At 44.6% G+C, this 16086-nt stretch overlaps 1 protein-coding gene across 4 annotated transcripts in view; it reads right to left on the bottom strand.

The window, feature by feature from the left end:
* Positions 1-10988: 10988 nt before the first annotated feature.
* LOC119965230 (pro-neuregulin-2, membrane-bound isoform-like) overlaps positions 10989-16086 on the bottom strand; it is an 885803-nt gene continuing 880705 nt past the window's right edge. For all 4 annotated transcript variants that reach the window (XM_038795698.1, XM_038795699.1, XM_038795701.1 and 1 more), the window contains one exon: positions 10989-15901. In XM_038795698.1, the coding sequence (XP_038651626.1) occupies positions 15256-15901 (646 nt within the window). In that variant the 3' untranslated portion in view covers positions 10989-15255. The remainder of the gene's footprint in view (positions 15902-16086) is intronic.

Here is a 16086-nt window from a genome sequence, read left to right on the forward strand (position 1 = left end):
CCTAAACACACAGAGCGACCCCACACACCTAAACACACAGAGTGATCCCACACACCTAAACACACAGAGTGATCCCACACACCTAAACACACAGAGTGATCCCACACACCTAAACACACAGAGCGATCCCACACACCTAAACACACAGAGCGATCCCCACACACAGAGTGATCCCACACACCTAAACACACAGAGTGATCCCACACACCTAAACACAGAGTGATCCCACACACCGAAACACACAGAGCGATCCCACACACCTAAACACACAGAGTGATCCCACACACCTAAACACACAGAGCGACCCCACACACCTAAACACACAGAGCGATCCCACACACCTAAACACACAGAGTGATCCCACACACCTAAACACACAGAGTGATCCCACACACCTAAACACACAGAGCGATCCCACACACCTAAACACACAGAGTGATCCCACACACCTAAACACACAGAGTGATCCCACACACCTAAACACACAGAGTGATCCCACACACCTAAACACACAGAGTGATCCCACACACCTAAACACACAGAGTGATCCCACACACCTAAACACACAGAGCGATCCCCACACACCTAAACACACAGAGCGACCCCACACACCTACACACACAGAGCGATCCCACACACCTAAACACACAGAGTGATCCCACACACCTAAACACACAGAGCGATCCCACACACCTAAACACACAGAGTGATCCCACACACCTAAACACACAGAGCGACCCCACACACCTACACACACAGAGCGATCCCACACACCTAAACACACAGAGTGATCCCACACACCTAAACACACAGAGCGATCCCACACACCTAAACACACAGAGTGATCCCACACACCTAAACACACAGAGCGACCCCACACACCTACACACACAGAGTGATCCCACACACCTAAACACACAGAGTGACCCCACACACCTAAACACACAGAGCGATCCCACACACCTAAACACACAGAGCGATCCCACACACCAAATAACACAGAGTGATCCCACACACCTAAACACACAGAGCGATCCCACACACCTAAACACACAGAGTGATCCCACACACCTAAACACACAGAGCGATCCCACACACCTAAACACACAGAGCGATCCCACACACCAAATAACACAGAGTGATCCCACACACCTAAACACACAGAGTGATCCCACACACCTAAACACACAGAGCGATCCCACACACCAAATAACACAGAGTGATCCCACACACCTAAACACACAGAGCGATCCCACACACCTAAACACACAGAGTGATCCCACACACCTAAACACACAGAGTGATCCCACACACCTAAACACACAGAGTGATCCCACACACCCTAAACACACAGAGTGATCCCACACACCTAAACACACAGAGTGATCCCACACACCTAAACACACAGAGCGATCCCACACACCTAAACACACAGAGTGATCCCACACACCTAAACACACAGAGCGATCCCACACACCTAAACACACAGAGTGATCCCACACACCTAAACACACAGAGTGATCCCACACACCTAAACACACAGAGCGACCCCACACACCTAAACACACAGAGTGATCCCACACACCTAAACACACAGAGTGATCCCACACACCTAAACACAGAGTGATCCCACACACCTAAACACACAGAGCGATCCCACACACCTAAACACACAGAGTGATCCCACACACCTAAACACACACAGAGCGATCCCACACACCTAAACACACAGAGTGACCCCACACACCTAAACACACAGAGTGATCCCACACACCTAAACACACAGAGTGATCCCACACACCTAAACACACAGAGTGATCCCACACATCTAAACACACAGAGCGATCCCACACACCTAAACACACTGAGTGATCCCACACACCTAAACACACAGAGCGATCCCACACACCAAATAACACAGAGTGATCCCACACACCTAAACACACAGAGTGATCCCACACACCAAATAACACAGAGCGATCCCACACACCTAAACACACAGAGCGATCCCACACACCTAAACACACAGAGTGATCCCACACACCTAAACACACAGAGTGATCCCACACACCTAAACACACAGAGTGATCCCACACACCTAAACACACTGAGTGATCCCACACACCTAAACACACAGAGCGATCCCACACACCTAAACACACAGAGTGATCCCACACACCTAAACACACAGAGCGATCCCACACACCTAAACACACAGAGCGACCCCACACACCTAAACACACAGAGTGATCCCACACACCAAATAACACACAGAGCGATCCCACACACCTAAACACACAGAGTGATCCCACACACCTAAACACACAGAGTGATCCCACACACCTAAACACACAGAGTGATCCCACACACCTAAACACACAGAGTGATCCCACACACCTAAACACACAGAGCGATCCCACACACCTAAACACACAGAGTGATCCCACACACCTAAACACACAGAGCGATCCCACACACCTAAACACACAGAGTGATCCCACACACCTAAACACACAGAGCGATCCCACACACCAAATAACACAGAGTGATCCCACACACCTAAACACACAGAGTGATCCCACACACCTAAACACAGAGTGATCCCACACACCTAAACACACAGAGTGATCCCACACACCTAAACACACAGAGTGATCCCACACACCTAAACACACAGAGTGATCCCACACACCTAAACACACAGAAGGATCCCACACACCTAAACACACAGAGCGACCCCACACACCTAAACACACAGAGCGACCCCACACACCTAAACACACAGAGTGATCCCACACACCTAAACACACAGAGCGATCCCACACACCTAAACACAGAGCGATCCCACACACCTAAACACACAGAGTGATCCCACACACCTAAACACACAGAGCGATCCCACACACCTAAACACACAGAGCGACCCCACACACCTAAACACACAGAGCGATCCCACACACCTAAACACACAGAGCGATCCCACACACCTACACACACAGAGTGACCCCACACACCTAAACACACAGAGTGATCCCACACACCTAAACACACAGAGCGATCCCACACACCTAAACACACAGAGCGATCCCACACACCTAAACACACAGAGCGATCCCACACACCTAAACACACAGAGCGACCCCACACACCTAAACACACAGAGTGATCCCACACACGTAAACACACAGAGCGATCCCACACACCTACACACACAGAGTGATCCCACACACCTAAACACACAGAGTGATCCCACACACCTACACACACAGAGTGATCCCACACACCTACACACACAGAGCGATCCCACACACCTAAACACACAGAGCGACCCCACACACCTACACACACAGAGTGATCCCACACACCTAAACACACAGAGTGATCCCACACACCTAAACACACAGAGCGATCCCACACACCTAAACACACAGAGCGACCCCACACACCTAAACACACAGAGCGACCCCACACACCTAAACACACAGAGTGATCCCACACACCTAAACACACAGAGTGATCCCACACACCTAAACACACAGAGTGATCCCACACACCTAAACACACAGAGTGATCCCACACACCTAAACACACAGAGCGATCCCACACACCTAAACACACAGAGCGATCCCACACACCTAAACACACAGAGTGATCCCACACACCTAAACACACAGAGTGATCCCACACACCTAAACACACAGAGTGACCCCACACACCTAAACACACAGAGCGATCCCACACACCTAAACACACAGAGCGATCCCACACACCAAATAACACAGAGTGATCCCACACACCTAAACACACAGAGTGATCCCACACACCAAATAACACAGAGTGATCCCACACACCTAAACACACAGAGTGATCCCACACACCTAAACACACAGAGCGATCCCACACACCAAATAACACAGAGTGATCCCACACACCTAAACACACAGAGCGATCCCACACACCTAAACACACAGAGCGATCCCACACACCTAAACACACAGAGTGATCCCACACACCTAAACACACAGAGCGATCCCACACACCTAAACACACAGAGCGATCCCACACACCTAAACACAGAGAGTGACCCCACACACCTAAACACACAGAGTGATCCCACACACCTAAACACACAGAGCGACCCCACACACCTAAACACACAGAGCGATCCCACACACCTAAACACACAGAGCGATCCCACACACCAAATTACACAGAGCGATCCCACACACCTAAACACACAGAGTGACCCCACACACCTAAACACACAGAGTGACCCCACACACCTAAACACACAGAGTGATCCCACACACCTAAACACACAGAGCGACCCCACACACCTAAACACACAGAGCGATCCCACACACCTAAACACACAGAGTGACCCCACACACCTAAACACACAGAGTGATCCCACACACCTAAACACACAGAGTGATCCCACACACCTAAACACACAGAGTGATCCCACACACCTAAACACACAGAGTGATCCCACACACCTAAACACACAGAGTGATCCCACACACCTAAACACACAGAGCGATCCCACACACCTAAACACACAGAGTGATCCCACACACCTAAACACAGAGTGATCCCACACACCTAAACACACTGAGTGATCCCACACACCTAAACACACAGAGTGATCCCACACACCTAAACACAGAGCGATCCCACACACCTAAACACACAGAGCGATCCCACACACCTAAACACACAGAGTGATCCCACACACCTAAACACACAGAGTGATCCCACACACCTAAACACACAGAGTGATCCCACACACCTAAACACACAGAGTGATCCCACACACCAAATAACACAGAGTGATCCCACACACCTAAACACACAGAGCGATCCCACACACCTAAACACACAGAGTGATCCCACACACCTAAACACACAGAGTGATCCCACACACCTAAACACACAGAGTGATCCCACACACCTAAACACACAGAGTGATCCCACACACCTAAACACACAGAGCGATCCCACACACCTAAACACACAGAGTGATCCCACACACCTAAACACACAGAGTGATCCCACACACCTAAACACACAGAGCGATCCCACACACCTAAACACACAGAGCGACCCCACACACCTAAACACACAGAGTGATCCCACACACCTAAACACACAGAGTGATCCCACACACCTAAACACACAGAGCGACCCCACACACCTAAACACACAGAGCGATCCCACACACCTAAACACACAGAGTGATCCCACACACCTAAACACACAGAGTGATCCCACACACCTAAACACACAGAGCGATCCCACACACCTAAACACACAGAGTGATCCCACACACCTAAACACACAGAGCGATCCCACACACCTAAACACACAGAGTGATCCCACACACCTAAACACACAGAGCGATCCCACACACCTAAACACACAGAGTGATCCCACACACCTAAACACACAGAGCGATCCCACACACCTAAACACACAGAGCGATCCCACACACCTAAACACACAGTGACCCCACACACCTAAACACACAGAGTGATCCCACACACCTAAACACACAGAGCGATCCCACACACCTAAACACACAGAGTGATCCCACACACCTAAACACACAGAGCGATCTCACACACCTAAACACACAGAGTGATCCCACACACCTAAACACACAGAGTGATCCCACACACCTAAACACACAGAGTGACCCCACACACCTAAACACACAGAGTGATCCCACACACCTAAACACACAGAGTGACCCCACACACCTAAACACACAGAGTGATCCCACACACCTAAACACACAGAGCGACCCCACACACCTAAACACACAGAGCGACCCCACACACCTAAACACACAGAGTGATCCCACACACCTAAACACACAGAGCGATCCCACACACCTAAACACACAGAGTGATCCCACACACCTAAACACACAGAGCGACCCCACACACCTAAACACACAGAGCGACCCCACACACCTAAACACACAGAGTGATCCCACACACCTAAACACACAGAGCGATCCCACACACCTAAACACACAGAGTGATCCCACACACCTAAACACACAGAGTGATCCCACACACCTAAACACACAGAGTGATCCCACACACCTAAACACACAGAGCGATCCCACACACCAAATAACACAGAGTGATCCCACACACCTAAACACACAGAGCGATCCCACACACCTAAACACACAGAGCGATCCCACACACCTAAACACACAGAGTGATCCCACACACCTAAACACACAGAGTGATCCCACACACCTAAACACACAGAGTGATCCCACACTCCTAAACACACAGAGCGATCCCACACACAGAGTGATCCCACACACCTAAACACACAGAGTGATCCCATACACCTAAACACACAGAGCGATCCCACACATCTAAACACAGAGTGATCCCACACACCTAAACACACAGAGTGATCCCACACACCTAAACACACAGAGTGATCCCACACACCTAAACACACAGAGCGACCCCACACACCTAAACACACAGAGTGATCCCACACACCTAAACACACAGAGTGATCCCACACACCTAAACACACAGAGTGATCCCACACACCTAAACACACAGAGCGATCCCACACACCTACACACACAGAGCGACCCCACACACCTACACACACAGAGCGATCTCACACATCTAGACACACAGAGCGATCCTACACATCTTCACACATGGAGCGATCTCACAAATCTACACATATAGAATGATCCCTCACATCTGCATGCACGGAGTGATCCCACACATTTACATGCACGGAGCTATCCCACACATCTACATACACGGAGCGATCCCACACATCCACAAACACGGAGCTATCCCACACATCTACATACACGGAGCGATCCCACACATCTACATACACGGAGCGATCCCACACAAGAACAAACACGGAGCTATCCCACACATCTACATACATGGAGCGATCCCACACATCCACAAACACAGAGTGACCCCACACATCTACATACACGGAGCGATCCCACACAAGAACAAACACGGAGCTATCCCACACATCTACATACATGGAGCGATCCCACACATCTACATACACGGAGCGATCCCACACATCCACAAACACGGAGCTATCCCACACATCTACATGCATGGAGCGATCCCACACATCCACAAACACAGAGTAACCCCACACATCTAGACACACGGAGCAATCCCACACATACACAAACACCGAGCGATCCCACACATCCACAAACACGGAGTGATCCCACACATCTACATACACGGAGCGAACCCACACATCTACACACGGAGCAATCCCACACATCCACAAACACAGAGCAATCACACACATGGAGCGATCCCACACATGTACACACACGGAGCGATCCCACACATCTACACACACAGAACGATCTCACACATCTACACACACGGAATGATCCCACACATCTACACACACGGAGCCATTCCACACATCTCCACACACAGAGCAATCTCACACATCTAAACAGATGGAGCGATCCCACACATCTACATACACGGAGCGATCCCACACATCTAAACAGATGGAGCGATCCCACACATCTACACACACGGAATGATCCCACACATCTACACACACAGAGCGATCCCACACATCTACACACACGGAGCGATCCCACACATCTTCACAGATGGAGCGATCCCACAGATCTACACACACAGAGCGATCTCACAAATCTACACACATGGAGTGATCTCACAAATCTACACACATGGCACGATCCCACACAACTACACACACGGAGCGATCCTACACACCTACACACACACGGATCGATCTCACACATCTCCACACGCGGAGCGATCCCACACATTTACGCACACGGAGCGAGTCACACATCTACAGACACAGAGCGGTGGGCTGTTCTGACAGCAGCACCTTGTTCATTACCATTGCCACTGGTTGCCCCTCTATGGGCCATGGAGTGGCCATCAACAACCACCTCTGCTAACATGTCGGGAAGCTACTAGGGTTTACCGAATAGCTTTGTGACATAGTGGCGGGCACTCATGTCACGGGTCCCTGGGATCAGAAGTGGCCTGTTACTGGGCTCTTATTTGGCTCAGTTGACTGGTGGGCAGCTGTACCAATATTCCCACCACTGTCGATATGCCATGGTGATAGGAAGAGGTCTGTCTTCCCAACGGATGCCTGTCCCTGCATATTGCCAGCCGTCCCGCCTAACAGCCTGGGAAAAGCTGGAAAACCTCAGCCCCATGTTTCTCTTTGGCTGGTCCTGCCTGTTGCGCATACACCAGAGTCTCAGGTGTGCCTTCACCCATTTAAGCCTTAAGATCTGGAATTACCTCACTAAACATCCCTGACTCTTTCCCTCCTTCTTCAAATCATCCTTAAAACCTACTAATTTCACCAAACTTTTAGCCATCTGTCTTAACATCTCCTTCTTTGGTTCATCGTCAATTTTTGCCTGATTCCTATGAAGCACTTTAAATGTTTTTGACCACATTAAAGGCATTATACAATGCACATTGTTATTGTTGTAGTGTAGAAATGAAACTGGACTCCAGAGAATAGAGCAGACCTGGAATTTGTAACTGAGATATATTGTCAGACACAAGGATTGCAAATTTATTTATGTGACTGTAATCCTTGAAGACAAAGATTTATTTCTTTATTGATTAAACTGCACCAATAGTTCAAAGTGGGGCCCATGGAGACAGTCCAAAAGTCCACAAGAGCTTAGCGAGTAGGGGTGACCTCATGGGTAGGTGAGGTGGATGGCTGGAGGCTGGGGGATGGGAGGAGTCTGCCATTGCAACATGTGCAGTGCAGAGTGGGTTGACTGTTTCAGAGTGGGATGTATGAATATCACTGTAATCTGTAAGTAAATACATGTTTTCTGAAAAACATTATTAAAGCACTTCCATTTTATGAGTACCATATTGTATTACAACTTAAATGGGGTCTCCGTGACCAGTAATCCATTTGAAAAGGGGTCCTTCAACGATAAACATTCATAAAACAACTAACTACACCAGGTAAAGGACTACATGCATCCCATAAACATATTTATGTGCTATATTAAGGACTCCATGCACCCCATAAACATATTTGTGTGCTATATTAATATTTGGGAAAAATAACATGTGCAGTGTACACCCAAGTAAAGCAGCTGTAGTGGTCTCTTGTGGCTAGGGAGAAGCTACTGCAGAAGGAACCTTAATGTATTCTACAGCTACGTGTAACAGAACTCCAAAAACACTAATAGATTGATTAACTATTTAATCTCAAAATATACAAGCTCAACCAACCATTGTTTCATTAAAACAACATTAAAAACATTCAAAAAACATGCCCTTTTTTCCTTGTTTGCTCAAAATATACCAGTTATCAACATGAAGAACTGGGATTTCTCGTATTAATTAAAAAGAGAAGCACTGACTACATTATTTATATGAATCGTGTTACAGATGCCTTTGTTAAAGCCTGGATACTCCACTTGGAACTGGCGAGTCTCCTTGGAATCTCTCTGATAGAAAGCGGATGTTCAAATCGGACACCTGGAGGCATGGGCGCCTCTTATTTACTGCAAACCTTTGAGAGGACGGTGGTGGAGATCCTGGTTGCATGCATCCCAGCACTTGCAAAAAATATTTGCCTCACCATTTTTAAAACTGCTGGTTGAACTACTGTGCAATGTTTTCCAACAATTAAATTTGTGAGGTTATATGTCATTGCAAGTTAGTCAGAGACAGAATATTGTCACGTGAAAGCTGGTTACGAAGGATCAATCAATTAAAGTCAACTTTTCAGTTTTTATGATTTAAGTTAGTAATCTTGAGGGCAGGTGCATTATCCAGGATGATAATCCTCGCATATGTTGGATGGATCAGGCTGCAGTGGAAATATGAGTGGGAATTCCCCCCCCCCCTCCGCCAAACACCAGACGCGTGTTGGAGAAGTGGTAGAATTGGGTACATTGACTGGAGCACCAAGCCTGCAACCTCCCTGTCCACGCTGCGATATCAGTGATAGGAAGCATCCGGGAAGCCTGCCCCTCATTGGATATTTCAAGCTCTTTTGTGGCCTACTAATGGCCTCTTACAGACATCCTCTTACCTCTGCTGGGATATAAACCCAGTGGGGGAGGTGCACAGTAGGCATACAGCCTTAAAGCTTTCACAGCTCGGGCTGCTGCCTGCTCAAGAGGGTAGTAGCTCGTTCATTGGTCACCTAAGGTTAAGGGAGGCCCCTCTCCTGTGCCCCACCTCCCATCAAGTTCTCCACACCTGGCATCCCCCTCTCCCGTTGCCCTCCCTACCCCGGTCCCCACCTCCTTACATGTGTGCAACCTGACACTGGCTAAATTCCCCCCTTCACTTAAATTTTGTATCTGGGTCCATCAATGATTGCCATTGTTAGGGGTGGTGAGGGTGCTGGGGTAAGCATGATGGGGGAGGAGGATTGAAAGATTGAGAAGATTTTGGGTACGAACTTCAATGTGCAAGGGGCCAATAAAGAAATTACCCATCCCATGCCCAGTAGCAGCTGGAGGAGGCCCTTAAGTAAGGACCTTAATTGGCCCATGGGTGAGTGGGCCAATGCCTCCCCCATAGCTAGTAAAATCACAGTTGGCGAGGAAAGCAGGGGGCACAGACTAGCTACCCAATTTTAGCGGCCACCGGTTTCTGGTGATGGTCATTAAATGTTTTCAGAACGCGCCTGCCAAGCAGGGGCTGTATGATTATGGGCTTCATTGCCTTTGTGGTATCTTTATACAGCAATTTAAAATCATGCAACGCATTGAAGGTCAAAATCTAATCTATTTATCTGAATTTTTCCCCCAAAATTAATCCATTACTTTACTATTGAAATAACTTAACAAATATAATTTGAGTATCTCAGTCCATACTTGTGAGAGAATCGCCAGGTTAACGGTATCTGCTGTTAAGATAAATAGCACTTTTAGAATTTCACATTAAAACCATTTTTTGTGAATAACCATTTTATTTTCAGTCATGTGTAATTATTTTCATATACTACAGCAGTGTATATAAATGCCTGTTTTAACTATAAAACATTGGAGAAATTGGTTTAGCAAAATCATCTTCATAAACACAGAGTACTTTGCAATGGTTGCTTGTTTGAAACCTCATCACTGTTTCTGGATGTCATTGCATTGATCCTGTCCTCAGATAAATCCTTGGTACTTGTCCTTGATATGTATATGGGCAAAAGTCAGACATGACAAGTAGTTGGCTGTGGCACTTGTAGAAAAGCCTAGTAAATCTTCTCACGTCTGATACAGATCACTGCTAAACAGCCACCCCAATTGTGAGATTCTTCAGAGTCTCTGAAAAGCTTTTGCAAACCTTTTCTGAAATTTGTTTCTAATTTTGTTGCACAGTGTCTTGACCTATCCAATCATGAAGCAGCATTGCCCGTGAATTGCAATGAGATTCTCCAAAATATCCTTATCAATGATTAACTCACTGAAGTAAAGAGGAAATTGTCTTATTAGAACTAAAATATTAAAGAATATTTTTCTGAGTAATGTTATTAGCACAAACCCAAGTTGTTAATGAAGGGGATAATGGATTATGACCACAAATTATTAGATGCAATGCAGAATCCTACTGTAGAGCATCAAGTGATAAATGCCTAATGCATCTCTGAAGATGAAAACACCACTTTATGCATTGTGCTTGATAACGACTTGAATAGAATCTTGTAATTAGGGAGTAGAAGAATCATTTACTTTGTCATCACCCACACAAGCACTTGTGAATTCCCGCTGGAAAAAAATCAAACCTTTGAAATTCGGTTAAAAGGAATGGGAATCAGAATGCATCTTTCACACATTCCCTACGACTGGATACAGTCCACTGGGGATAGTGTACTCAGGGGGAGGAAAAAAAAGGAGAAAAAAAACACTAAAAAAACACAACAAAGTATGAATTTAATACAAAATAAGATCCTGCTATTAATCACATGTTAAGTGCGAGAACCATATTGGAATATTTCAAAATAAGCATCAAGATGGCTGCCACATGAATCAGCCTGCAACGAACAAAACTAAAATGGAAACAAAATGTCAGAAACCTTATTTTACAAAAGAGGTAAATGTTGCAAGTTAGTCTCCTCAAAGTACATCAGAGGAAACTCTAATCAACGTAAAGATTTAGTAGCTTGGCTTCTAGATACAAAATTAACAGCAATATAAATGTACACAGTTGTTACCTAGAACCACTGTAAGATATGTTTCAGGCTGCATGACTGTAACTGATGAATTCGTAATGCTGAATAACAAAGTAAATCAATTTACAAATGAAGAACAGCCCCACTGTTATGATCCACGTGGTTTTCTATACCTTCAATCATCTATTTTAAAGGAGATTTTTAGTGAGCAAGCAAGAATGTTATTTTGGAGTATCTGACTGATTAATCTAAAACAAAATTGTTCTAAATTATACCTTTGATTTATTACATGTAATCGTAGTAGCGTATAAATGATGTATGTGATTAAAAAGTAAACAAATGTTCTGACATTAGTTGCATCATATAATCACACATTACTACTATAATTAGGGCACAGGTTTTTGTCTTTGAAGTATATTGGGTGATATGTGCTGAATGATTACAGTATCCACCCCAATGTTGTTGGCAGCTGTTCTGATGGTTGGTGGAAATTATCAACAGGGACCTGGGGCTGCAATAAAGGTCCATGCTGAAGCCAACTAACTGCCAGATAAATTAACTTTTGTTTTTGCCAGGCCTGCTTCCAAGGTTTGTTTTAAGTGACTTGCTTGGTTAGTTTCCCATGCACCCTATGTATGGGTAGGTTTTTCCCTAGGTGGGTGCCATGTTAGCAGAATAGTATTAACATTCTAACTACATCATAGGACCCTTATTTGCATAGCTTAATGAGGCTTTTGCCTGTTTACAGCAGAACTGGTGCTTAAATTGAGGCCGACATGAAAATCACAGCAGGCAAGCCTCAGACCAGAAGCAACTGTTCGCAATGTTACTGCTGCCCTGCTCACGTAATAAAAAGGGAATCAAAATCAGGGTTTATTTTTCCTAACTACCTCCACAATATAAAGATTGAATGTTATAATAAATAAATTGATTTTTGTTTTTCATTTTCGGAATGAATCCTGAGCAAGCAATTTTTAAAATGTTGATATGCTTCACATTAGGAAGGCTGGCTGAATGGATTGAACAATAACATGAATCTCCAGAGAATCAGGTAAATTGCTGTAAAGATAGGAATGTTTATCAAATAAAATTATTACTTGGCACACAGCACATTGGGATGCAAAACATCATTCCGAATGGTTACTACAGGTTAAAATAGAAGTTACAGAAATCAAATGAGAATGCAATGATGGCGATAGTTGAAGTGAAATAGGCTTCACATTAAATAATAAAGCAATTCTATTTTTTTTTAATGAACAACATAATATGACATTCACCTTCTGCAAAATCTTCCCTCCTCATCCATCCCTCCCCTCCAAGCACAAATCTGCTATGGTTTCATGTCTTCTTTTTCTCCTAAACGTATCTAGTATGTTTATAAAAACAACCAGCCTCAAGACTTGTGTTCACAAATCTTGAAAGTAGAAATCCAGCAGGGTAAGATTTCTTGCCAGAAATGATTCAGTGCCAATAAACATAGCATCATCACTGAAGTGCACAAAATTCCTGCTTATTTTTGAATGCATACGATAGCAGTCTTTTGAAGAGCTAATGGCAACAATTAACTTTAAATAAAGTATTTAAAAGCCACACAATGTACCCTACTCTAGAAATGAAAGAAACTGCTGCCATTAACTTTATCCCTTATGCTTTTTCACTTGTGAAGCAAGTCAATTGTAGAATGAGTAATGTAACTGAATCTGCACAGCTGGCTGCTGGGCTCTGTCACTACTTTGCTGAGGATGAATACACTGTGGGAATTTGGGAAAGCAGTTAATCATTGTATTGTGGGTGCTGCATTTCCTCAGTCGCATGTTATAGATCAATGCTGTGTGCTGTTTGGCATGCAGTGTTTTACACCAAGCATTGGGGTTCATTGGAAGTAAAGAATATAGGTTTATTTCAAAATGGATAATGCTAATTCCACATTTTCAGCCCTGCATGGCAAACGGTTGAAATGTACCAATAAAAGTTTGCAGAACCCATAATAAACCTGCACTAAAAGGGACAACAGATGAAAAGTTATGCAGTTCATTAAAAACATGTTAAATCTCTCATTCCTAGCTTCCCATGCATCAGTCCATTTGGAATGGTAAAGACATGCAAAATCATGTTGCAAAAATCCCATCAAAAACAAATACCACAAAGTTGTTGCTTATTAGTTTCCAGTTTCCAATCTGACCATTTTCAAAAGTATTTTTGAAAATAACATTAAAATGAAAGTGGTCTGATGTTTTTTGTCAAATGGTGCTTTTGTACTTTTCTGATGAAAATAGTTGGGAATACTGATTTTTAAAAAAACCCCCAAATAACTGCAAATGTTGCAGGCTCTTTAGTGACGTCTGAATGTCATGTCTGGTTTGCACTGACCTTCGAATTTTTATGTTGGTGAGACTATCAGTAAAGTGGACTCGGATAACATGCTGCCAATCTGGTGCCAAGGGATCTTATCCTGGTAAATTCCGAGGTTGAAATGGGCTGCAAATGTTAATCTAATCTCCACTGTTATTTTCTTCTTGTAAAAAGTAAGAAATATTTATTAATCTATTAGGGGGCAGGAAAAATAAATAGAACTATGTTCTGTCCTCCCAATCAAATAAAATAAAGAATAGAGTTCAGCCAGCATGCCACTTGATTTTTCAGGAACCAGTGCATGATAAATAGTATCATATACAGATGTCTGTGTCCAGAATTCAAAGAATATAACTGTCCAAATGTAAGAGAGTCCATGGTATCAATTAAAAAATGAAATAAAGGGTGTGTAGTATATAATGAGTCCAAGGTAGAAACACTAAAAAACTGAAACATCAGCAGGAAATCTGGTATCAGCATACAGCAAAAAGGCACCACAATATTATTCTATTTGTGATGTGAAAAACTGGCACACCATCATCTTTAACTGTAAATCATATTTTACATATAAATACATGTTTTCCTATAAAAGACTTTCCTGTTAGCTGTAAGACAACTTTGCTAAAATGAAAATAAAATGTTTAATTTAATTTTAGAATATTTGATAATTATATAAAATAAAATATTTTTACAGTTGCAGATCTATGTCATTTACACAGTTGTGTCTTGATTTGATTTTACACGTGTTACTCGGGTGTGTGTGTCCTCTCGCATATTGTGCCTGTTGGATGAGTAAGTCCTACTATCAGAAGACCGGAATACTGAAGCTGTTTCTGTGCTCGCTGCTGGAGGGTTCTGAGTGCTTAAGAAAGGTGTATGCTCTCCTGCTTTCTCACCATCAGAATCAGTGTCAGAGCAGCAACTCTCTGAGTTTGAGTCACAGTCGCATTCAGCTCTGTGTGAAATGTGACCATTTGGTTTTGTTTTTCTCCACCTCCTGCTGCTGTTTGCCATTTTCTTTGGTCGATCTAGTGCTGGGATGTACTCTTGTGTTGTCTCATACTCATCATCCTCTACCATTCTCATTGGACTCGGGGGGAGACTTCCGAAGCTATCATGAAGATAGCTGTGGCGCTGCTTGTAGGGGTCGTGTCTCTGGTTGTCTTGTTGGTACTTGTGATATCTTCTCAACAAAGGCTGTTCATCTTCCACTGTATAACCAACTGCCGCTGCAGGCATTGATGTTGCGTGGGCAGATCCATGCGGAGACATCTCAAAACCGGTTGCATATGAAGGGACAGAGTAATGCAAATCGACAGGTGATAAACGGGCTGGTGTTGTGAGGGCAGACACATACCTAAAGAAAATCAACAGCACAAACACTTGAAATAGTGTAAAATCGTCAAAATAGGTGCAACTCTATAACAATAATAATCTTTATTAGTGTTACAAGTAGGCTTACATTAACACTGCAACGAAGTTGCTGTGAAAATCCCATAGTCGTCACACTATGGCACCTGTTCGGGTATGCTGAGGGAAAGT

This window comes from Scyliorhinus canicula, chromosome 4 (assembly GCF_902713615.1).
Source record: "Scyliorhinus canicula chromosome 4, sScyCan1.1, whole genome shotgun sequence".
Taxonomy (NCBI): Eukaryota; Metazoa; Chordata; class Chondrichthyes; order Carcharhiniformes; family Scyliorhinidae; genus Scyliorhinus; species Scyliorhinus canicula.